The 26191-nt window shown below is 39.5% G+C and overlaps 1 protein-coding gene across 5 annotated transcripts in view; it reads left to right on the top strand.

Annotated features, from left to right (window-relative positions):
- MYO9A (myosin IXA) overlaps positions 1 to 26191 on the top strand; it is a 108549-nt gene that overhangs the window by 77377 nt on the left and 4981 nt on the right. For 3 of the 5 annotated variants that reach the window (XM_088148507.1, XM_088148510.1, XM_088148511.1), the window contains 18 exons: positions 1212 to 2834; positions 3585 to 3672; positions 4321 to 4536; positions 10010 to 10122; positions 12082 to 12242; positions 12920 to 13128; positions 13909 to 14025; positions 14856 to 15044; positions 15893 to 15940; positions 16388 to 16499; positions 17240 to 17301; positions 18034 to 18226; positions 19538 to 19666; positions 20376 to 20481; positions 21566 to 21697; positions 21967 to 22090; positions 24977 to 25179; positions 25388 to 25530. In XM_088148507.1, the coding sequence (XP_088004633.1) occupies positions 1212 to 2834; positions 3585 to 3672; positions 4321 to 4536; positions 10010 to 10122; positions 12082 to 12242; positions 12920 to 13128; positions 13909 to 14025; positions 14856 to 15044; positions 15893 to 15940; positions 16388 to 16499; positions 17240 to 17301; positions 18034 to 18226; positions 19538 to 19666; positions 20376 to 20481; positions 21566 to 21697; positions 21967 to 22090; positions 24977 to 25179; positions 25388 to 25530 (3968 nt within the window). The remainder of the gene's footprint in view (positions 1 to 1211; positions 2835 to 3584; positions 3673 to 4320; positions 4537 to 10009; positions 10123 to 12081; positions 12243 to 12919; positions 13129 to 13908; positions 14026 to 14855; positions 15045 to 15892; positions 15941 to 16387; positions 16500 to 17239; positions 17302 to 18033; positions 18227 to 19537; positions 19667 to 20375; positions 20482 to 21565; positions 21698 to 21966; positions 22091 to 24976; positions 25180 to 25387; positions 25531 to 26191) is intronic. The other 2 variants (XM_088148509.1, XM_088148508.1) reach the window with 2 other exon arrangements.

Here is a 26191-nt window from a genome sequence, read left to right as displayed (position 1 = left end):
CATGCAATGTTTTGGAAAGGACATACATGTCTAAATGAAAGAAGACCTTGGGAATTATTGGGACTGAGTAGATGATAAAAGAGATGGGGTGTGATTTACATAAACAGAACAAACAAATGTAATTGCTTACAATTATGTTTCAGATGCTGCCACATAAAATAGCTCTTTTACTTATCTACATAACCTTTGTAACTAAATTTGAATGTTCTTAAAATCACTGGTTCACTGCCCTCTAATAACTCGGTTTCCAATATGGTAAATCTTTTATCTGGATTCATATGTATAAAATTTCCTTCACTATGGTGTGTAGAATAAACCATTATTGCCTGGGTTCACTTACAGCAAAGCCATAACTTATGGTTTATAAATCATAATGACTAGATTCACATATTGCAGTAAGCCAGAATCACACACAGTTACATTATTGCTTAGCACATGAACATAGCCCCTGTTAAATGAAGATTTGAGGAGAGATCATACCTCAAATGGTTAAACATATGCTTTGCTTGTGGGAATTTCCATGCTTTCACTTAACATTACTAAATAAGGATTCATTTAACAATGCTAAAGAGGACATGAGCTTATGAGCTACTAACACAGTAGACCAGGTTTCCATAATCTGCTGCTCTCAACATGTGTGGAACTGCAGCTCCCATAATCAATCAGTATAATCAGCCTTCCCCAGCCTGGGTCAACCACCACAGTCATTATCCATCAAGTGTGTGGATGAGCATTGTAGTCCATACAGCTTTTCCCAACCTTGGTATGATGGCCATTCTGGCTGGGGAATCCTAGGAATTGAAGTCACTCATATGAAAGGTACTTAAGCTGGGGAAGAGCTGGGTTAATAGATAACCCAGCTATACGTAAAGCTGGGTTCACACACTGCAGTAAGTCCTGCTTTGTTTTAACAATAGTTGCAGTCATATTTGTTACCTTTATATAAACTGCACTATAACAGAAAATATAACCTCTTTCATGATATACGAGGATATTTATGTTCCACCATGAATAAGATGTACCAGCTGGAGAACTGTGGGACGTGCTGAAAATATCCAAATATCTTTATGCATATTTGCTTCCTACTAATTAGGGGAAGTGGGATGGGAAGTTAATATTAATGGGAAGGGAGTAAGAGATCATAATGAAAGGAAAATTGACAAATTTTCAGTCATCTTATCTGCCCTCTTTACCTATTCATCTTTAAACAGGTTTACAGCATTAAAAGAGCAGCGATTGAGTGAAGCAACGCTAAAGAATAGACTAAGAAGTAAAGATGATAAATTAATACTAGGATGTAGCTCAGATATTAAAGATTCAGACTCTTCTGAATGGGAAGATAGTTCATTTGAAAACAGAGTGAAAGCTGTAGAAGACTATAAATCAGTTAAGGACAATAGAATAGATCCATCAGCTTTGTTATACAAACATCATGAGAGGGCCAACAGCCAGAGCGGAGTGAGCATGGAAGAGGAAGTTCTTGTAAGAGAAAGACCGAAGTCACTAGAAGATCTCAATCAAAAAAAAGGAGTTCGTGCAAAACGAGAGAGCCGGCGGATGCGCGAATTGGAACAAGCCATTTTTAGTTTGGAGTTGCTTAAAGTTCGATCCACTAGTGGAACTTCTCCATCGGAAGAGCATCAGTTGTCCCCTGAACTTGTTTCTGAAGGGATGCCCTCTCCTCAGAGAACTCTAGAGAGTAAAAGCTCTCAGGGAAGTCTAGAGAAGCTGAGCCAGAACCCCCTCTTATCTCAGGATCGCAATATACAACCCAGAGAATCACTACATGACAGTCCAAAATTTGATGATGATAAAGGCATCTCCAAATTTGCTGCTGCTGCTATAAATAGGAATGTGTCAGAGAGAAAGAGGTCAATCTCAAGTTCTGAATTACCTGACTGTCTTGCTGCTAAAGAGCAGTCAGCTTCTTATGGCATTGCCTCCAACATGCATACAAGGGAATCATTAATTTCTAGTAGTTTGCCTACATTTTATCTTCCGCCACAGGACAAGCTGAAAGTTGGCCATTCAGTGAGGGACAATAACCTAAGAAACAAACAAATGGAAATGGGGAGCAATTTTTTTTTCCCAGAAAACAAAAAGAATGCTCAACTGGAAAGAGCAACACAGAGTACAGCTTTACATGAGGGTGGTCAGATTTCATGCAGTGGAGAATTCCCAGTTCTTACAGCTGCAGAAGTGCATCTTTCTGATACAGTTATCCAAAAGTTGGAGAAGCTAAATGTTGAGAAAGAAGAACGCCAGAAACGAAAGCAGATGCAGAATGAAAAAGAAATGATGGAGCAAATACGACAGCAGACGGAAATTTTGGGGAAGCAGTGTAAAGTTTTTGAAGAGCTTCAGAGACAAGAGAATGAACAGAATAGGATTTGGGACTCTTGCCATGGAACCCCTCTCACATCACCAAAAAGAATGGACAAGGCTCAGTCTCTAGTCATCACAAATCCTCAAGACAAAGGAGAGCTAAGTCTTGCAACAAATGCAGAAGCCACCTCATCAGTGGACCTTAAATCGCTTACTAGCCCCAAAAAAGGAAGTCCCCCTACTTGCCAGATGGTCCAGAAGGAAAAGACTATCCTCATGATCCCAGAAAAAAAGGAAGGTCAGACTCCAGTCATCCGGGAATCTGTTGGAGCAGATTGGTTGAATTTGCAAATGGGTGCTGAATCTCAGGAAAATATGAGCAATCTACCTGCAAGGGAAAAGCGGTTCAGATTGCCTCGAATTCCTAGCCAGGGCCTGGAAAGCTCTTCTAAGGAAACCAGAGTTGGTTCCATTTTCTTTACACCAAAGGACACTCATTTGGGCAATACGTGAGTACAATAATGGATGTGTGTACTTTACATTTCCATGAAACTGCTACATAAGTCTTCCTTGAAAATAGCAGCCTTGGAAGAAAATCAAGAGAGAGAGAGAGAGAAAGTTCCCACAGTGTTAAAGCTTCATAGCAGGCATAATTGTAAATATCTCTCCCTCCCTCCCTCCCAGGTTAGATAAGTACCTTTGTTGCATAGAATTAGAAAATCATATATAGAAAGACATTCTGAATATAGTGGCATACGGGAAATCTGCCTTATATTTATGTCAGTCCCAAGGTTCGAATCCCAGGTCTCTTCCTCCTGTCTTTTCAAGCTAACAGACTTTTGGCTGTTCTTTTCTTGGCCTTGAATTTCTCTGCCATCCGCCCAGTGTTTACAAAACAGTTGACTGGCATGAAAAGCAGGGGCTCCCACTTTGCTGGCTTCAGCCCTTACAAACAAAAAATATAGATATAAGTATCGGTTGAATTCTCAGTAAAATACATACAGTATTGTGAATATCATATTAATATCCGATACAAACTGTGTGTACAACCTCTGGTTCCTTTAAGCTCAAAACATTGACCACCCATTCTCTAGATTATTGAACCAAATAGTAGCAAAATTACAAGATATTGTCTTTGCAGTTCTAAGGAAACCCAATACAGTATCTCTGTAGGAGGTTGATCACTGCTTTCCCACACTATTTATTTTTGACTATATGTGGTCTACTGCAAGACAGCCTGCAATCATTTTCTTTTTCAGTTTTAACAAAGAATCTTCAGCACCTCTGCTTCTCCCAAAAGAAGAACAGAAAAAGCCACTGAAGCTTCCCAGAACAGATAGAGGAGAGGTAAGAAATGTATTTTTTCACCAGTAAATCATTTATTTCTCCTAGCTATCTTCCAAAATCATCAGTACTGTTAACATGAGAAGAACATGTAGGAAGGAGTATAGGGTTTTATCAGCTGGAAAGCAGATGTAAGATTAAAGAGTGCTGCACCACAGTACATTTTTTGTACTGTTGACCTAGTTTTTATATGGTAGCAAACCTGTTTCTCAGCTGTACACTTCAGATTGTAGGCAGGGGTTCCCATAATTGAGTGTTTGTTCAAACAAGCACTGCATATAGAAAACTAGGGAGAATCTAGTTGAATACCTTCCCTCTGGCATCAGATTGTCTAGATTTTGTGCCAGGGGAATCTCCTGCCAGCTCAGCCACAGTTTCACCACTTCAGTGAGAACTAGGTCCATGTTCTGCCTGAACTGGCTCATCATTTAAACCATATTAAAGGCAATTATGGCATCATTTCTACTTTTCCTGTGTTTTCATTTCTGCTGTCCTTCATTTTTTGTTGAGAACCAACGTAGTATGTTGTTTAAACCAATGTTGCACTTGGAAGAGTTTTTTTTAATCCTTATGGTTCCATGTTCCTTATCCTTTGACTTGTGTTTTTTGTTTGTTCATTTCATATCATCTGTTTTATCATTTGGTATCAAGCAGGTTGCCCGACCAGTCCATAAAAAGAAAGCCCGCATGGCACGGACACGCTCGAATTTCTTGACTAGAGGTGCTTTTGCTGATTGGGAGGGGGATACAGAGGAAGAGGATTGTGATGACAATCTTGAGTTCCTTCTCTCCTTTGAGCATCCTCCTCACCTTGAGCCTGGTTGTGCAGTCAGGCTTGGGCAGCCCTGTCATAGTGACTCTGAAATGGTAATATATTCCACAAGCAGTTGTATGGGAGCATTTCTTGGCTAACCCTTAGCAGTACTGACATCTTCTGCTGCTGTTTCTCCCATCCTGTAATGGTACTATTGGATGGGTAACCTCTAAGAACACAGTCACCCAGTGCTGATGCCTCCCACTGTCAAGGTTTAAGCAGTGCTTTAGAATATCCTTAGCAATTGTTTCCTCAGTAGGGCCCTGCAGTTAGAACTCCCATAATCCCCTTCCACTGATGCACTGAATTAGAGGATGGAAAGTTGAAGAAGACTAAGTAACTATTGTATTTCTTAGTTTGCCAGTTTCTAACCTTCCATCCTGTTTTTAACATAGGTAGAAGAAAGCACCACCCTAGACTCTGTTTTGGGATGAACTGCAGTCTTGAGTAGGTCAATTAGAAATATGGTTGGTCTGGTAACACAGCAGATAATTTCAACAGTGATTTCTTTTTTTAATGTTAGTATCTGTTGCAGAAAAGGAAACCATTTTGTAAGCAGTAAATCTCTATCATTCAGTGGGAGTTGTAACTTCTCTGTGCAGGAGAGTGGAAACAGTTTTTTAAAATAGGTGAAGATAGTTCCCAAAATGTCTTTCAACTAAACAGAATACTATTAATGAGACACTGAAGCAAGCTCCCTCAAATAAGTATCTGGAATTCATTACCCTTCTTAATGGCACTTCCTGTGGAAGTACCATTGAATATTTTTCTGGATTTCCTGGAGCTCAGACTCATAAATCAGGTCCACAGCTGAAGCCATGGGAAGAATCTAAAGCTTTGAAGCGCATCTAAGTCCAGCAGAAAATATGTGACTGAACCTATTTCATATGAGGTTTCAGTGCTAATATTTTATTATGGCTATCCTCTTTCAAAATCCATATTAATGTAGACAAGTGTAGCTGCAAGCCTAAAATTCTCAAACCAGGTTTGGTTTTTGCTGGAATGTTCACGTAAATGTCTTGTTTTAGTTTGAGACAGCTGGTGCTCTGTCCTTTGCAAACGGTAAGCAGAGAGACTTAAGATTAAATGTTAGTTTGATATTGTTTGTACATCGTGCATCTCAGAATTCACACTGCCCTGCTTCAAAAGATTGTCCATAGAGTTTAGCTTATATACCTTATGGATATTTTCACATTGTTGTCAGGCCTCCCAAATAGAATAGCATTGCAAGCCAGGCATGCAGGACATTGATTGATCTACCATTTTTCCCCAATAAGGTACCCTCTTGCTGGATGCTTTAGATGGGAGTTGTAGTACAGGGCATCAGGAATAAAAATGAATAATGTCTTATACTGCCCATATAGAGAATATCTCAGAATCATATACAGTAGATCTCAACAGCAATTTATAAGGGATATAATATAATTATATATATATATAATATATATATATATACTTGATACATGTTTAAACATAGACAACACAGTTGCTGCCTCTTCCTTTTTGTCTTTCCTCCCCAATATGCAGACAAGAACAACTTAGGTGAAAAGTTTTAGCAGGTATTTCCTGGGTTTCATAATGGGTGAGTCCCTAAGGCAGTGTTGTCCAAACTTGGCCACTTTAAGATGAGTGGACTTCAATTCCCAGAATTCCCCAGCCAGCCATGCTGGCTGGGGAATTCTGGGAGTTGAAGTCCACTCATCTTAAAGTGGCCTAAGGGATGAGTTTTACTGGAACCACCCAGTAAGCAGGAGACGAGGAGCCAGTATAAAGCAGTGCCAAACCCACTGAAAAGATTCCACAGTCAGTGGTTTCAAAAGCCATTAAAAATTCAAGCAGAATCAGCAGTCATATTTATTCTTCCTCACTCCATTAAACGTTGGAGAAGGTTGCACTAAAGAACAATGTGAGGAAGGCCGAGTAAAATTTGCAGCTTACTACATGGGACTTTTTAATCTGAGTGAACTAGTTCACTTTCCTGCTTGCTTAAGAGATCTGTTACTCACATTGAGATGTTTAAGAACAAACAAGATAATGTTTGTATTGCATCCATTCTCCTTAGGAAGGCTACAAAAATCCTTCCATGTAGAAATGGTGAGGCAAGGGAGCACGGTTGCTTCAGACTGCCCAGTCAGAGGGAATGTGCTGTGTTCTTGGAGGTTACAGTGCTGTTTCTACCAACAGTAAATAGTTTCAGACCACCAATCGTGGTTGAGATGTAATGGTGCTGGGTTCACTGTTTGCTTGGAGAACTCCCTCCTCAAAAGGAGCCTCATTCCTGCCACTCTTCAAAACACTCTTTTGATTCTCCTGCCACCATTTAACAGATATCATTTGCATGCAAATAGCCCTAGATCCTCACTTATTTTGCATCCTTTCTCCTTCCGTGCTACTCTCAGTGCTCCATCAGCTTTTTCACTAGTGGTTTAGCACACCTACTTGCACCTGCATGCACATACAAGCTCTGCTTTTTAAGTTTATGCTGAATTTCATGACCACTGTTACATATGAATGGTAAATTATAGATGTCTATGTATGTATGCTTGGATATGTAATATTGCTCAAATGTGTTTAAAATTGTCATCTGTGTTTTCTTTAAGGGTTTTTTGTTGTTGGGTTTTTTGTGTTGCCTACCCATCTTAGTTGTTTGGAGCAGAATATAAACTGTGTTGTTAGACTGATAAATTTTCCTGCAGCTCATTACTGTTCAGAAAATTAATGGCTAGTATTTGCAGAGGCTGTTTTTAATCAGGTCACATTGGTGCATATTTTGAGCACATGAACATGAAGGTTATTTATTCTGAGCTTTCAGCACAAGAGGTACGTCAGTTAAGGAGCTCTCCTTTGTGCACAGGGCTGATTAATGTCGTGAGGGAAAAGAAATAGGTTATCACCTCCACACCAGTTGTTGGTGAACAAAAGCCCTGCAAGTCACTGTTTTCCCCATTTTTTGCACATTGCTCATTGTCTTTGAGTACATTACAGTACACTTGGCATTGATTTTTCTTTTTCATTATTAAATGTCAGCCACGCTGCTGTTGGCTAGCTGACCAGTTGGCCTGGATGAGGCCGGGCAGAAAGGTTGGAATGACTGTCACTATCCCAATTTGCTTGTACACAGGACTGAATATTGCAGAGCAAAGGGGCACAACATTTATTTAAAAAGAACCTGAAATATTTTGAATTCCTTAGCATTCTGGCAGGACCTGCTGTTATAACTTGTCTGGATTTTGTATTTTTTTTTCCAGTAATGTAACTGAAACAGGTCTCACATCCACTTGTTTAAGAGGAGAGAGACGGTACAGATCTTTTTAAAACAGCTTTATGGAGGTGTAGCTCCCAAATTATCTTCAGTATGCAGAAGAATTAGGAGATTATGCTGTCCTTGCTAATATGTCGGTTGAATGCAGTTAGAGAGAGATACATGCAGGGGTTACAATTCATCTTTGTGTTATGTGTGGAAATGGATTGTATTTGACTTTTTTTTCTTTTTTTTTTGCAAGTGAGCCAGGAAAATAAAAATAGCTATAAAAAATTCTCTTTCTTGTTAAAATAAAGAGAACAAAGGAGGTTTATCCAAGTTATAATGAGATTGAAGCATAGCTGCAAAAGATGTAAGCGTGTATGATAACGTGGTTTCCCAGATGGGTATGTGGAGCCAGATTCTTGAGGATGCTTTTTTCCCTTTGTTTGTCAGATTTATTTTTTTTGTGGTGAATTGTATTTTTCAAAATTTGACAAGTTTTAGAACTCTAAAAAGACTTTTATTAGAAGCTGTTTCCTTTGCATTAACCAATATTGCTTTTCCAATGGATATGTGCCAGTTTCTGCCATTTACTTGAACTGTCAGCATTCCCCACTGGCATGAAATTAAATCTGGAGGGCCGTAGCTTACAGTCCTCTTTCTGTTCTAGCAGATTCAGCATAACTTTTGATGTGAAAAATATATTTAGGTGAATTACCATCCTCAGTATTATCACTATATCCTGATTGTAAGGGACTAATTCCATTTGAAAGTGGAAAGCAATTGATCTTTGAGAACTGGAATATAATAGATCTCATGCTTGTTTTGTTTTTGAGCTGTCCTTTTTTCTGAAAGTTTACTACTCATGTATATTTTGAATGATTATGTACCATCAAGTCCATGTTGACTCTTAGCAACCACATAAATAGATTTTCCCCATGATGATCTGTCCCTAACCTGGTTCTTCAGATGTTCCAGCAGTGACTCTTATATATACAAATTTCCATATTATTTATGTTTAAAAATATCAAAGGATTGCCCCCCGAACATGAATAATTAAATGTTATAAAGAGATAAAAGGACTACCCTTCCTAGGCAAACTGAAAAAAGAATCTTGCTGGAATCTTTAAGACTAACAGATTTATGGTGGCACATATTTCTGTGGATTAGAGTCCAATTACTCAGATTTATATAATGTGTCAAAATAATGTAGAATCAAAAGGCCATGAAATTGCATAAAAATGACAAGTTTCAGAAAGCAGGGAAAGAATTCCAGAAGATCCTACTGCTAATCTAAAAATCACCATTCTCCCTTTATTGGTAAAGGGAGGGGAGAAACAGTGAACTTTCAAAGTATGAAATTAGGAGATTTTAATAGCAAGATTTATTTTAGATATGGAAAGCTACTTTATACCAAGTCAAACCTGTGGCTAGTTCAGTGTCACCTACAATAGCTAACAGCAACTCTCCAGGTTTTCATATGAGGTCCTTTTCCAGCCTTACCTGAAGTTACTGGGGTCAACCCAAAAGGCCTTCTGCAAAAGTAACCTGCCAACAAAGCCCCACTCTTTTTAAAGAAAAAAAGATGAAAATATTTATTTTGGATCTAGTGCTGATATAGGAACAGGAAATTCAAGGCCTTCAGCATAATTTGTGGACAGCTCCAGCTCTCCATTCCATTTCGTTATCTTCCTCCTTCATTCATTCTCAACCAAAAATATAATTTCCAATAAAGGCCTTATCTGTTTTCACAGAAAAGGTCATGTAACAAGTCTTTCTGTTGTAGCAGCACTTTTACATAGAGTGCGTGAGAAATTTTAAGTGGAGACAACATTCACCAACTGGCAGTTTCCATGAATACATCAAAGAGAATATTATTTTTAAAGAATGAAACAGTACTTCAAACAGACATTTTTTTTCTGAATTCCAGGAGCCAGGTTTCTTAGGAATACTTTCTATAACTGCTTTCAGTAATCACATGTTTTTATTCAAAAGCCAATTTGTTTTGCTTTTAAATTTTATATTAACGTCTTGCTATTCTTCCCAGTATTGATTTTCTGAACGAATAGTGACAGAATATTGTGCTGCATCTTGTAGTCTGCAGCTTTACTCTGTAGCAATCAAGCAGAAGGGAAGTCAATCAGGTTAAAAACATTTTCCATAGTGTTTTGCTTTCTAGCAGCTTAAATACTGAAAGCACTGTATAGGTTGGTTGTGTCTCCTTATAACATCAAATGATACTGTCAGCGTTAAAGCATTTGTTATGTTTGAAATTACTGCAGATGTTACAGCGTTCTGCATCAAGTGAAGGCCAAGCAAAGCTTCACAAAACAATGTCTCAAGGAGAGATTGGAAAACTGGCAGTTGCCCAGAAGATTGTAGCCATGGACGGAAGGTACACATTCTCCAACAAGAAAAAGAAGGGCAAGCCTGAATTAAACATGATTTGTTTTTTTTCTCAGCAATTTTTTTTTTAATTCACTAAACTACCTATTTTGCTAAAAATTCTGTCATGGGTTATAGACGACAGCAGTGCATATTTAAAATTCTTTGGGAAATAAATGGATTTCTCAATTTCTTGCAGTGATTGAGAGTGCAATGGTTGCAGAAAAAAGGAAGCAAGAGTTAGAATAGTTATTCAACCTGTGGCTACTAGGATTTTGCTCAGCATATATTCCATAAAATCGGTCTGAATTAGTATGAGATAGACCCAAATGAATTGAAATATAGAATGGTTTACCGTACATTTTATAATATGTCAATTTTATTTTTCCATATATAAACAAATATTTTTACAGTGAAAGTTTTCACAAGCAACTAGCATGTTTTTGTGGCTCCATTTCATGCAGTATAGGAAGCAGTTATGACAACTGAATAGCAGGCAGTCTTGAAAGATTGACAAGCAAGTTCGTGACTGCAGAGTTTGAACCTGGCAGCATAAAGAGATTTGAGTGTAGCTGTGTCAGGTCAGCAGTAAAATAACAGTGGCAATAGTAGTAGTGGTAGTAGTAGTAGTATAGTAGTAATATTGAAAAATAACTTTCCTGTAATTTTTAAAAACTCATAATAATTTTTGTAAGGAGAGAATTTCTACTCAAGGAGTAAGAGAAGGAAAAATACAGATCATTGGTGCTTAGTCTTGGATTGCCTGCCTACTATAATAGTGCTCTCACTAGGAAGGTAGGTATGAGTTCACACATATTACATCAACTAATGCAAAAATGTGAGATTAGTGCAAGTCATTTACATGATTTCTGCCATTATTTAAACTGCCTGACACTACTCTTAAGTGAAGCACAATGGGGTTGGCTGTTAAATTCTTCAGCACCATCTGACAATGTAGATAAGCTATTTCAGTTATAATGCTTGAAAGAGAGAAATTGTGGGGTGCGAAGAATAGGCAAGGGTACCCGTGCTGAATCCAGACACAAACTATGATTGGAAGATTAGGGAAAAGCGAATACATGGATCCTGGCCATCAGTAAAAGGACTGCATTTAATTCCAGGTATTATATAATACAAAATATTAGATTAAAACATTACAAGTAGTCCTCCCTTAATGACTGCCCTGTTTAGTGACCACTCAAAGTTACAGTGGCGCTGAAAAAGTAAGTTTATGACCAGTCTTCGCACTTACAACTGTCACAGCATCCCCACAGTGAAGTGATCAAGATTTGAGCACTTTGCAACCACTGGCCATTTACAACTGCCACAACATCCCACAATCACGTGATCACAATTTGTGCACTTCACAGCCGGCTTCCGACAAGCAGAGTCAATGGAGAAGCCTGCAATAAAATCGCAAGTTGTGGTCATGTGATATCTCATTTAATGACCGTGTTGCTTAGCAATGGAGTTGCTGATCCCAGTTGTGGTTGTTAAGCAAGGACTATCTATAGTAGCATGTAACAATTTGTAAGTGTGGGGTTTTTAAGACCTTCCATAGCCCTAACTGGCCTCATTGTTGAAAGATCTCCCTGCTGCTTGATGTTTTTATATTAGAGCCAGTTCAAATGCAAATAGACAAGGTTAGGAGACAAAATTACCTGCATTTTAAAACTAGTCCCAAAATGTAACCATACATTTTCCCTCTAATATAGGATTGTTTAAAAATGCGGATGTCATCAACCAAATCTCCTATTGAAAGTTGAAGAGGTGCGTCAGTCCCATACGCTCTGAATGATGCATCTTTGAAATGGATTTTCTTGATCCATTTGAGATAGTATAGATTGGAGTGAATGGAGTTAACTATTTTTCTTAAGGGGCAAGAGAGGAAACGTGCATGGCTGTAAGGAGACCTGGATAAAATAGTCATCGTGACTTGAGGCATCTTCTCTTTCCATTTGTCATTTAGTAGACCTCAAAGAGCCAAAATGAGATTTTGGGGAAAAGGAAGGCAGGGGGAGAAGAAAACAAGCAGGGAGAAGCTTGCTACCCAGTCAGAGCTGCTGGAATTGTATCCTGACCAAGATGCACCAGGAAGAGATATGATTTCAGGTCTGCAGCTTGAGGAAGGTAAAACCAGTGTTTCATTCAAATGTCAGCTAGAGAGCTGATAAGGAAATGTGTTGCTTCTGTGTGTCTTAGAAAAATTAAGTGGTAAATCGGGGCTTCAAAGGTATGAAGATTGGCTTGGCAAATCAGTTTTGTTACTTATTTTGGATATTATAGAATCAGAGAGTGGGAAAAGAGCTCAAAATTCAACCTTCTGCTTTGTGCACTGATACATTGTGAATACATAAAATATTTTATCAAAAACCAACTCAGTGCTTGATCAGTTGCTTGTCTTGACTGTCATGTTCAGTGTATGAATACTCTTCTGGTTCTTCCATACTTCATCAGAAATCCAGGAAAGCAGAAGACTAGTGAATTTCTCCTTACTTACTTCTCCTTACTGTTTGGCAGAAGTCATTGTTCCAACTGGTTCAGGCACATAGTGCAAAGTTGTCGTTTGAGAGCTGATAGTCCAATTTGCCATGAATCCTAAATTTCCTAGGATTTCCCTACAGTGCTGGGGGAATCCCATGCATGCACGCAGGAGCTGCTTCGTCCAATATGCTCCACACACCTAAAGAAACTATGGATTGGGACCTCAGTGTTTTCACGTTTCTTCTTTCCTGACTGGGAAAATAGCTCTGCTTGTTCTTCTCAAGGGAGCTCTTAATAAAACCTGTATTTCTTTGCACATGTAGAGCTGACTCCTCCAAGGAGTCCTGAACTGTCGGGCATTTATCGAAGGGAATGTAAAGAAAACAAAGAGCCATCTCCAAAGGTGAAGCGAAAGCGCAGCCTGAAAATTAGCAATGTAACTATGGAACCTGCACAATGGCAGAACGATGCTCTTCAGATCATAACAAGTGCTGGTGATTTGAAAAGCATGGACGAGTTCCTCTTGAAAAAGGTAATTTATATTTAGAAATGACCACGGCAAGAGTGATATATCCCATACTATATACCTAAATCTACAGCTTTACCAGCTAAGAATAATTATTGGCTTTTAGACTGAACAAGGGATAAGACGGTTGCCTTCATAAGTTGATTTTATGGACTTCATGGAAGCATCTGGCTGACCTTTATCTGCTGTATTTTTGTCCCATTTGTCAAGCAACTCCTGTATCTGAAGCAGCAAAGCTTAGTTAAAAGAGAAGTGGGTCCTGCCTGTTTGAAATGCAAACCAACAAAGCACACATAAGGGAAGGGAAAGCAACTGCAGAAAAAAGGGAAAGAACTCAGTTCTTCAAGGCTAAAATAGAATGAAACACCAGCCTTATGTAGGACTGATTTTTCCTTTGCCATTCTTAAATAGCAGTTCATAGTCCAGTGGTCTCCTTCCCTCTGAATAAGTCTAGAATGTATTGCCTTTTAGTCCTGGTGGAAATGTTTGGAAGGGTTTTAATATTCTGCCTGGCAGGGGAGAATAAAGTATGTTTGTTACTGCTGTGACTTCTTTGAGCCAACTTTGGCTCCATCTGGACTCAGGACAAAGTTCTGGACCCAGTAAAATCAAGCAGAATACTCCTTAGGTCATTAAACAAAACAGGATTGCCTTATAAAATAGTTACCTTAATGGTAGGGTAGCCATCTTACTACTACCTGGGAAATTGTGTGCTTGATCTGCATCATGGAATCTGTCACATGGTAAGTTTTGAAAAATAGTCTAATTTCATTCTGTGGTTTTCAGATGAATGATTTGGATACCGAAGACTGTAAGAAGGACACTCTTGTGGATGTGGTATTTAAAAAAGCTTTGAAAGAATTCCGACAAAATATCTTCAGTTTCTACTCTTCTGCTTTGGCAGTAAGTTACATGACTACTCATGTTTTAAAATTAAGTACTGCAGGTTGGGGTTCCTGGTGTGGCCAAACTGTGCAGAAACAACCCTTGATGTTTGAGATGATTATTTACTATGATAATATATTGGGTTTCATAGAAGAGAGAAGTAGATTTACTTCTGATGTTCCTGCTTCTCATTATCATTATCATAGTATATCATGTAACAAAAAGAACTTTTGTTTCTGCTTTTGTAAAGAAAGAAGGAGGAAGAAATACAGGGCCAGAAAGGTCAACTCTGTGCATTTCAGGAAGTTGCTTCTTCATGCAGTACCAACAAAAAATATTATCATCCAAATTACAGTGAATGAAAGAATGAAGGAATGAAGAATGAAAAGAAATGAGTCATTTGTTTAATAAAATCAGTAAGAGTGGTTCAAGCAAGTATCATAGGAAGTGTGATTATGACTATATGGAGATGGAGTGCATCAAGTGATACTCAGAGCTGTGCAAATAGGAGAGTTCATACAGTGCATTTTTATAGTGCCAACTTCCTCAAACTCAGATAAAGTAATGCATACACCAGGGTAATACTCTGAGTCCAGAATTATGGCACAACACCTTTCCTGCCTGTTCTGTCACCAGGCAAAGAACCAAAGACCCACGCTTGTGTTGTTGAGTGCTAGGCAATTATCCATTGTTACCTGCCTTTTCTATTATTTGATTTCAGTACTGTGGTTATATTTTTCTTTGGATTTTAATTTTTATTTGTTATAATGAATACTTATTTTTAATATATTTCTGCCTTGGTTGTGCAACTTTCAGACATCCCTGTTCATTTCTCCATGTTTTAATAGATGGGTGATGGGAAGAGCATCCGCTATAAAGACCTTTATGCGCTGTTTGAACAGATTCTAGAAAAAACCATGAAACTTGAACAGAGGAACTGGAGTGAATCCCCCGTGCGGGTCTGGGTCAATACATTTAAGGTGTTTCTGGATGAATACATGACAGAATATATGCCTTTGGATTATTCTGCTTCAAAGGTAAACTAGTCTGCCACAACCTCATATTACATCTATTTGCAGAAGGACAGCGTTCTGGATATCCTGTGAAGAACCAGGTGCCTCCTAAATTCTTCTTCTGCAGAAGGACAATGGTTCTTGCAACATTAGCTCAAGCTACTTGCATGATGTTTTTAATACTTCGTCAGAACATAATTTCCTTGCCTCTTCTTTATTAACCAACAGAATGTGAAAGGCTGGCTTGCAATAATGTATAAAACGTTTTATGATCACAAAGCATAATGTGCTATTGGAAATGAGCATTTCTTTAATCTGAATTAACCTGAATGCACATGTACCATTCTGTTCTAAAAAGGTCCACAGTGAAGAAAACGTAACCAACCATAATTGTATGTCTGTATATACATGCATATTTTAAGCTTTCTGTTCTCAAAGAAACTGAAGTATGTTGGAGAGAGCCGGCAGCTTAGAAAAATGTGCAGAGGTATAGTGATTAGTAATAAGCCATAGAGGGGACTATTGTAGGCCATTCTGCTAGTCACACAAAATAGGTTAATACCGCCTTTCAAATACCCCTGTTCCTCCCAGAAGCCATGACAGCAGAATTCTGACTTCTACTTGACACCTGATAGTTCTCTCAGTTCTGGCTCAGGAGTCCCCACATAATGAAATATTGAATGTTATAGGGGTATCTTGGGCAGGGGAAGAAGCAGTAGATGAGATAACAAAAATCTATCTGATTTTAAAAGCTCCTTGAATTGCTTTGTAAACAATTAAATATTATATAAGAAGACAGAATTAAACTTGCAAATGGAAGCAAAGTATTCAAAAAATACTGAACTGTTTGATTTTGTTTCTCATTGTTTTAGGTGACAAAAACAGAAAGGAAGAAGAGACGAAAGAAGGAAACAGATATAGTAAGTTGAAATACTTCCTTTTTTAATGTGAAAAGAGTTATTAGAAATTATATAGACATATGAATGTCTAAATGTTTGCAGCAAGTGCAAGAAGAAGTTATCAACTTCCTGATGCTTTGCCACTTTTTGAGACAGAATAAGATAGGATGGGACGGATCATGTTTCTGATTAAGAACAACATAATTATATGTTATATTTGTGATATCTGAAAATCACTGCAAGCGACTTTCATTGGTGAAACAGAAGATGGGATAGAAGTTCAATGAATGAATGAACTAATGCATGACATTCTTGAACCTTCTGAGAATCAAGCAGTCAGCAATTCCAAGAATGCCTTTTTTTTTAATTAGCAGCTGTATGAAATACTTTTGTGCAGAACAGTAAAATTTCAGATCTATTTTCAACTGCTGTTCAATGTCAGATTGCTTTTTCTGTTGTTGTTACTAGGTAGAAGAACACAATGGTCACATTTTTAAGGCTACTCAATATAGCATTCCTACCTACTGCGAATTCTGTTCCTCCTTGATATGGATCATGGACAGGGCCTCTGTTTGCAAATGTAAGCATGAACTGTTAACTCTCATGCCCTCTATTTCTTCCTATTCTTTCTTACGTTTTCTTTCCTTAGGAGATTGTTAGCTCCTTTAGTCTTCGTTCAGATGCCATGCCAAATATGGAAGGGCCAATAGTAACTGTTGCACTATAGTTTTAATTTTTAATTAAACCAGGGGAGCCAGAGGAAGGCTATATTATACGAAGTGCCAAATCCGCATAGAAGGAAGCATTGTGCTTTCTTAACATTTAGTCTGCTACATTCCACAGCCAGTTATGCCCTCACTCCTGCCTTGTCCACAAGATAGGCATGAAGTAGTTTAAAACTGGCACAGGTTCTACGATTCCACAAGAGTTTAACAGCTCTGAATGCCAGAAGGTGGCATTTAGCTTCCTGAACACAGCACTTCAAAGTTCTTCATCCCCAATTTGCCTCGTAATGCTAGTGTATTCAAGAACTGACAGGGAGAATGGGCTGCCCCACTCTCTCCTGGCCCAACAATGCTTCTTTTATCAGTGTTCCCTCTTTGCATCAACATTGTCCCAACACACGTAGGCTTGGGAACGTGTTTGCCATCTCTGTCACATGCATGGTTCCCCGCCTTGCCAGGACATAGTATAGTTCCTACCTCAACACAGCAAAATCCAGTTGAGAGTCTCCTTGTCAGCTCTTGTAAAGTTATAATGCAATAATATTTCACTGCATTTCATTATGTGCAACACTAAATACCTATTTCCTAATTCCAGTGTGCAAATATGCTTGCCACCGAAAGTGCTGCCTGAAGACCACAACAAAATGCTCCAAAAAGGTACTGTGTTTTTTCTCATTTCCATATGCCACAAGAAATGTTATAATAGCTGTGGAACATCTATGAAACCTAAGCAGAATGGTTTCCTAACCTCGGTACCTGTAATAGTTCTCTACAATGGAATTCTCTTTCCAGGACTGTGAAAGCGCTTCTTTGGGGGAAATGGGAAATACATCTGGTTGTGACAAGCCAAGCAAATGTCCTCCTTCAGCTAACCTACCTCCTTGCCAGCACTCCTTGTCACATATACTCAGTTGTGCAGAAAGTCATTCATGGTCTCTGGATGAGCCCTTTACTGTATGACTGTCTAGTTGCTGATTCTTAATTCATATTTCTACTCTTAACACATTGTGTAAAGCAGAAACCAGGGAAACAAGGGAGTCAGGAAACTCTGGGGAGATGGCAGAGTTAAAGGCCTATTTTCTGTTGCCACTCTGCCTGCTCCCCCACTGCTCTGAATTGAGGCTGTGGCCAAAATGCCAACCCAGCACAGGGCTATAAGCACAGGAGTATTACAGGGACACCAAGGACTTGGGGGAAAGTGAGGTATGTCTAGATGTTCCCACTACTCTAGTAATTGCTTTATATTTTGCATGGTTTTGTAATCTTAAAGCAGTGACCCTCTGATCCTTGCATTTTACCAGTCTTAGAGTAATGGAAATCTTGCTGAAATTTGGACAGTGTTGCTTTGATGTGCTTGCCACACTGATTACATTATCTCTGCCCCTTTAGTATGACCCGGAGCTTTCTTCCCGGCAGTTTGGAGTCGAACTCTCTCGCCTGACCAGTGAAGAGCGAATTGTGCCATTAGTGTTTGAGAAGCTCACCAGTTACATAGAAATGCATGCTTTGTATACAGAGGGCATTTACCGGAAATCTGGATCAACAAATAAGATCAAAGAATTGCGGCAGGGCCTTGACACAGGTGAGGAGGGAGGCTTAGAGAAGGGGAACTTGCATTATTGTGTTCTTTTCCTGATTTCTGTGTCACACAGATCCCTCAAAATTACCACACATTTGGCCTGACACAGCTTGGAGGCGAATATGGGTAGCTCAGGGTTGAACTGTGGAGTCCTTGAGGTTTTCTGAGCTTGGTTCTTTTCTTGCAAACGTTTCATTCCCTGGCTAGGTAACATCTTCACTGCTAAAATGGGATGAGGATTTGCTCTCTATTTATCTGCTGTGGCCTGCCTTGCCAGTGCTGGTGGGGGTAGGGGTTCTGTTTTGCTTTTCTGGTAGTTCATTGATTAGCGTATGTTGACTGCTTGATTGTGTGCCTGGTGGTGACCTTTGCTTATCTGGGTGATGACTGCTGGAGATTATTGCTACCACCAGGCACACAATCAAGCAGTCAACATACGCTAATCAATGAACTACCAGAAGAGCAAAACAGAACCCCCACCCCCACCAGCACTGGCAAGGTAGGCCACAGCAGATAAATAGAGAGCAAATCCTCATCCCATTTTAGCACTGAAGATGTTACCTAGCCGGGTAATGAAACGTTTGCAAGAAAAGAACCAAGCTCAGAGAATCCCAAGGACTCCACAGCTTATTTTAGAGATACTAAACATTTGGGCAGATGATGGCCAGAAAGTTCAGTATTCTGGTCATCAACAGTATTCAGTTTGATTCAACTCAGGATTTAGATAGTGCTGAAGCAGGGCTCATACAATAAATATAGTTAATTCTATATAAGGCTAAAGTTAATATGTACCTATGGTTTATGTCTGATTTATGGTTGAGAGGCAGTTTGGTGTAGTGATTAAAATGATGGACTAGAAACTGGAAAACTATGAGTTCTAGTCCTCCCTTAGGTATGAAACCTGGCTGGGTGACTTGGGGCCAATCACTTCCTCTCAGCCCAACCCATCTCACGAGATTGTTGTTATGGGGAAAATAGGAGGCAGTAGAATTATGCACGCTGTCTTGAGTTGCACAAATAAGAATATAGGATATAAAAAGGAGGAGGCAGCTGCAGAATAAAATCAGATAAGTCTATATCTTAAGTACAAAAATATTGAATCTGTCCTTTTCATTCAGTTATACTATATGGTTAAAGAACCTCAACCATGATTTAATAACAAAATCCTGGGTTGATATCTTTTAAGAATCCATCAGAATTCTCATTTGTATCCAGTTTTACGTTGGCACCAATGTGCTGGATTGTGTGCTGAAGTATCCTTTTGCTATTTCTTTTTTTGTTAATTTTCTTGCTTTCATTCTTTCCACTAACCAGATATTGAGAGTGTGAATCTCGATGACTACAACATCCATGTCATTGCCAGTGTGTTCAAACAGTGGCTAAGGGATTTGCCTAATCCTCTTATGACATTTGAACTCTATGAAGAATTTTTGCGAGCCATGGGTAAGGAGTTGTCATGTCTAGGCAGAAAGCTACCTTAGATGAAGTAGGACCCTGGGGAATATTAAAACCAAAGCTAAGAGGAAAAGCAAGACTCTTTCTGCTTGGAAAGTTGTGCTCTCCACTAGTTCATTATCTCCGCAGCTTGCTTTTCCTTATCCAGGGGAATATTTGTACACAGAATGCCTGTGAAAATTCTTTACCACGATGAAACCTAAAACAATGGTGATGCTTTTTCTAGGGATCTGCTTTGGATGGTGTTCTGAGGCATCCCACTGGGATACAATATATCCCCGCGATGAGACCCCAGACTAGACTAATATTTCCATTTCTATGCTAGTTGTCTTCTTTCTCTGCATTTCAGACTTTATGTCCTGATTTTTCACCTAAAAATTTCAGACCCCCCAATACGTAGAAATCATCTTCTGCCTTGAGTTGTGATGGGATTTCCCAGAGCATTCTCCTTAAGAACACCACTTGAATTGCAAGAGTATTTTGAGACTGGCTCATCGCTCAGAGACTCCCTTTCACTAAATCCTGAGCAGCAGTGGACTTGTAGAACATTTGTGTTTTGATGTGTGGAAAGCTAGAGTGAAGCTGGCAAATGTAATGTGTATAATATTTTATAAACTTAGCTTGATGTTAAAATACTCATTTCTAATACAGAGCAGGCCACAGTCCTGATGAATTGAATGAAATGTGTTTTCTGTAGGTTTGCAGGAGAGGAAAGAAGCCATCCGCGGGGTCTACTCAGTCATTGATCAGCTTTCCCGTACCCATCTTAATACCTTGGAGCGCCTGATCTTTCACCTTGTCAGGTATCAGTAGCCAGGATCAGATTATAAAGAGATTTCCTTGTGAATGCCAGCTTATCTGGCACCCACTTTCATCTTTGAGGATAGCTCCAATCTTTAAAGGTTTCTATATTTTCAGAGTTGTGTGCCAAGACAGGCCTGTTTGCAGAGAGCTTTGGAAAGTTAAGTTCTTCCTATCTTTATCTTGCTTTCAGTCATACAATCTCCCAGGAAACCCAGCAATTCTGCAAATTATTCTGGGTGGCAAAATGCTTTTCTTGAGTTTTCAAACCACACATCAGAGTAAAAGGACTTTTTATCTCATGATCAAGTTAAAGGGCAGATAGTTCTTTCAGTTTGTTATGTTGTTATTTTAATGTGGGTCATGGCAGTTCTGTTTTAATGGTTTTATTGAGTTGATATGAGTGGTGGCAAAAAGATAATATAAATAAATAAAATACTGTTATACTTGCCTGAGCAGTAGAATTGCTGCTTTTATCCAAAGAGGGGAGCTATAATGGCTTGAACATAACCAATATGAATTCCAAAAATGGCCCTTCTCCATGCCATCTGTTGCATGCAAAGCAAGTGAACTGGCCATTTAATTTTTAAGGAGGAATTTTTCCTGAGGACTTGAGAGGATTTTCCTGTAACATTTTCATCATTTTCCTTCGCACCAGGGCCAACCCAAGCCATTGCCACAAGAGCAAAAGACAAAATTGTATACCCTCTGTTTCACAAACAGAAAGTGACTATAGTGGCATATGGAACTTTGCACCATTGGCAATGGGCTAGAGACTGGTACTGTGGTTTGGACTAATTTTAGGAGTATGGGACAGGCTGTGTATCACACAGAGCTCTATCATCCAAGAGAGAGGAATGGCTGGGAAGGGCAGGAGGAACAGCTGGAAAGCTGCCGTTGTTGCTTCTCCCCAGCATCGGCCATTGACTGCCTAACAGTGTCCACCCTATTTCTTTTCCTTCTCTTCAGCCTTTGTCTAAGTTCTTAGGTTCCGGTCTGTGGGTTTGTCCCATCTCACAACAACTGAGGGTTGCTGCAAGTACCTCTAGTTAAGTTTCATTGCCATTCTGTTTTGATGCTGTTTAGGATTGCTCTACAAGAGGAAACAAATCGAATGTCAGCTAATGCTCTGGCCATTGTGTTTGCTCCCTGCATTCTCCGTTGCCCAGACACCACGGACCCTCTGCAGAGTGCTCAGGATGTCAGTAAAACCATCAGGTAATGGAAAAAAACTTGCTACCTGCCCTGACCAGTTCAGCTTTACTGATATGATTCCTGTCATTCATGTGGATTGTTTGGGGAGGAACAGTTTACAACAGAAATTAAAATCCCAGAAGGAGAAATTGCATGCACAGATTAATTCTTCCAATTTTTCAGTTATAACATTCACAGGAAGAAAGATCTCTGATTCATGTCTAGGATGTATAATTGCTTAGATTCTGGGCCTCAAGCCATCATTTTCCCTCTTGATAATTTTTCTCTTTCAGTTGTGTAGAGTTGATTGTTATAGAACAGATGAACAAATATCGAGCCCGTCTCAAAGATATCAGCAGCCTCGAGTTTGCAGAGAACAAAGCAAAGAGCCGGCTCTCCTTGATCCGCAGGTCCATGGTAAGGAGCAGGACAGATGGACGGACTGACTGACTGAATGACAGGCTGACCAAGTCCCTGGTCAAGAAGTGGAGACAATGCTCCATCATCTGATCTTCCCCATTTTCTAGTCCACGTTAATTGATGCGAGTGTTCTTGTTCAGAGAAAATTTGGGAGGAAGATCACCTGTGCTTGTCTCTCCTGATACCATACTAGTTTAATACATTAGATTCTGGAACTGAGAATCCATGTGTGTCAGTTAACTTATTTGGATTTGGATAGTAACTGAAAGACATCTGTCTTTCTCTTTTCTCTTCCCTCTAATCTTTTCTTCCCATCTTCCCAACTCCTTACACATCTCAAGTCCTTTAATATGTGATTTAGTCAAATGCAGAAGTTAAAGTTTGGCTTAATCACTAATATCTGGGTTTTCAAAGGTAGAGGTACTCACTCTCTATTGTTATTTTATATCAGTAACCCATATGGTCATTGGGGGATTTTTTTTTAAATTCCCAGATATTCTTAGTGAACTCGAGCCACTTTAGCTTGTGCGTAATTGCCTTTCCTCCATGATTAGTCTTTATTCCCCTAACTCTCACAGTATTCTCATCTGACACTGCTTATTACTGAGCAGGCTTTCATTCACCTCTCTTCCACATGCACGTGCCAGCGGGAGGCCCTGGGGTGACTGTATGGGCCTGTCCGAGCTCTTCGTAACAAGTGACTTCCTCTTGGCTCGCGACCTTTATGAGACGCAGAACGATTTGCATGCTTCTTAGCTAGGCTGCTGACTTGAAAGGCAGTTGCTCTGCTCAGCAATGACCTCTGTTTTCCTCTGCTCAGGTCGGCTGGTTCAACAGAGGTTGGGGCTTGGATGATCTTGGGATAAGAGGCGGAGGGGACCGCTACTGACAGCAAGCCGAGGTTGTGAGGGCCCACTCGGCACATTCTCTTGGGAGCCCCTCTGTGACTGTAGCCGATGCTTCTCCACCTCTTTTGCAGCATAGAATGGCTTGTAGCTCATTTGCACTTCCTAGCAGCTGCAGCAAAGAGCAAGCTTCCATTGCCATGCCCAGCAACTCTCAGAGTGAGCTGATGGCGTGTGCACACTAACCTGCTCCTTTTCCTTTTCCTGTCCTCTTTAATCCAGAAGCCTGTACTAATTGCCGTTAGATTTATGAGCATAACCCGCAGTTCAATCCCGGTATGTATCAGAATTGCAACGCACTGACCTGATGCCATAACTCTCCATTCATCCCAGTGCTTCTGCATGCTCCATGCTACAGCCCATATTTCATAATTGTGTGTGCGTGTGTGTTTGTTTATTTCCTCTCTTTGGGGGCTATCAACTTCTTGTGATACAGAAGGCATCAAAATGGAATGCATATAGGGCCCTTTTCGTCTAGACAGATTAGGAGGAGGAGGACAAGGAGCAATTAAGATAGAAGGGAGTAAGTTTATTTAAGTGTTTCTCAACCTTGGGAATTTTAAGATATGTGGACTTCAGCTTCCAGAATTCCATGGCTGGCTGGGGAATTCTGGGAGTTGAAGTCCACACATTAAGTTCCCAAGGTTGAGAAACACTGATTTACATGGTTTTCTGCAATGTTTGGCATAGAAGATGTCTCTAGAAGAGAGTCTTTGTTATATTGTGTCCGTGTGTTTTTTTTTCACCAGAACAAAGCAGTGAGTGAGGTAGGGCCTTCTAACAGTTTAAAAGCTAATGGAAATTTGGAATAAAATTGTTCACTTGAATACTTGTACTTTTCTGTTGAGCTCATTTCTGTATCCTCTCTTATTTTCCCCAGTTCTTTTATCTATATCTTCATCTTTTCCTCTTGCCTAGTCCAGTTTCACAGATTAAGACCATGAATGATCACTTGAAATACAACAGGAATTCAATATGTGGTTCTTTTCCACTCTAACCTTGCCAGTTTTCAGCAGACAACAAACAATTCATCTTCTGGCTCTGCCTTTGCTTGAATTTTCAAAAGGAAACACACAAAAAGAAAAAGTCCTGTTTAGAGTCAGACAGCACAGAAGAAGCACTAAATTAACATTAAAGCAACTTTGCTGATATCCAGTCATAGCCTCAGAAGATGGATCCATCAGGTTCTAAGATAAAAATCTGACTGTGATATTAAAAAAACAGCAACTCCAAAACACATGATTCAGCCAGAAAGGGAAACCTTGAAAATGATTTAACAATTCCTGGAGTCATTTATATAATAATATGATGCTTCTGAAAGTATGAAGTGGTTTAAAGTTCTGATTTTGCTTTTTCTGCAGTATCCCCCAGGACAGATATATGAACCATTGGTCTTTGAGAAACTGGATGTGCCTAATGGGCATTTATATATTTCTTGGCTCTGTGTCTAAGGAAATAAATTCTCACTGTCATAGTTACAGTGATCCACTTCTGCTGGTTTATTCACAGAAGTTTATTGGAAAATACAAGCAGCAGGATAGCTTGGGCTTTGTTCTCATTTTTTTCCTGCCTGGAGGGATCCTTTAATTAAAATAATGTTCAGTACTGTTCAGCATTTCCAACATCCTAGAAGGAAGTAATTTAAAATATGGTATGAATATTTTTTTAAATACTGTAATCCAGTTTCTTTCCTTGCACCACTTTTTGGTGCTGGCATCCTGAAATACTCTGTTATAAAGTAGATCCATAGAACTACCTCTTTAAAAGCTGGCTTACAGATCAGAGATATTTTTGAGGACCTCCAAAATGGTTCCTATGCCCTTGAATTTATCATTGCTTTCTGTCCTATCTGTCTCTACTGGCCATCTGAAGAAATTGTTTGTTTGCTCGTTATATCATGCACATACTGGAGATATGTTCTTCTAGCCTCAAAGCTGATAGAATGCCACATTCCTCATTAGCCTTAATTTACCCACAGGGTAAAGGGCGTCTGCGCCGAGGAACCTATCCAAGCCCTACATCACCAGCGGCAGTCCGATTGCCCTCTATGGCAGATGCTCCTGAAGAGGCCCTGAGCAGCGAGGAGGCCATGGAGATGGAGGTCACTGAACAGCAGCAAGTAGCCATGCAACAGGAAGAGAAGGTGCTGGCAGAGCAAATAGAGAGCCTGCAGAAAGAGAAGTGAGTCTGAGTAGCTGGACCAGTGAGGCGATGGGGGGAGGGGGTGTCCATCTGCTGCCGTTCAGAAAATGCATGACTCACATATATCAACTTGGGATGCAGATTGAATACTGTGGATATGACCTTAATATTCCTTTATTTCCTAGCTTATGCTGCTGTTTTTTCTCTATCCAATTCTTTCCATTTGTTTTGTGATTTGCCCCTGCAGGGAAGAATTAACTTTTGAGATGCTGGCACTGGAGCCTAGAGCCTCTGATGATGAAACGTTAGAGTCTGAGGCTTCAATTGGCACTGCAGACAGTTCTGAAAACTTGAATTTTGATTCTGAAGGAGCTATTTCAGACAAATCAGGTAAATAAAATTTGTTGGAAAAGGTGTCCTAAAGGAACAATCATTAGTATATGAAGCTTACCATTCAAAAATTTTTCACTATCCAAGACTTAAAGAAAGTGAGATTCTTCACTTATTGTATCAATGATATCGAGATATCTAAATTCCAGAAAATCCTGAGTACTACAGTTTTAATACTTAAAAAAAAAAACAAATTTCAGACCTCATGATTTCCAGACACATCATGCAGATGTTTATGGAAAATCCTAGGTGAGTTGAGGAGGAAATGACTCCTAGGTTAGGGGACACGTACAGGTAGGCCTTGCTTAACAACCCTAACTGGGACTGGAATTTCCATTGCTAAGTGAAGCGGTTGTTAGGAGAAACATCACATGACCGCACTGCTTAGCAACAGCAGTTCTGGTAGTCTCGGTTGCAGTTGTTAGGCGAGGACCGTGACATCATTGAAATGGCAAGACGTGGTTTCCGTACCCAGAATTGTAGAACATTGCAGATAGGAACATCAAAACCATATAAGATTGTATTAATTTACCCAATTTCAGCCATCAAAATTAAAGGTATGCATTTACTTAATTTTGTGGTCCACAGACATCATCGGGGGGGAGGCCATTGTGCCATGGTACCCAAATTGCCAACTTCTTGCTGTTGAGATGCTCCTCAA

This window comes from Python bivittatus, unplaced genomic scaffold, assembly GCF_059951505.1.
Source record: "Python bivittatus isolate LINGU-HERP-01145 unplaced genomic scaffold, Pbiv_v1 ctg000530_np1212, whole genome shotgun sequence".
Taxonomy (NCBI): domain Eukaryota; kingdom Metazoa; phylum Chordata; class Lepidosauria; order Squamata; family Pythonidae; genus Python; species Python bivittatus.
This window is presented reverse-complemented; position numbering and strand designations above follow the sequence as displayed.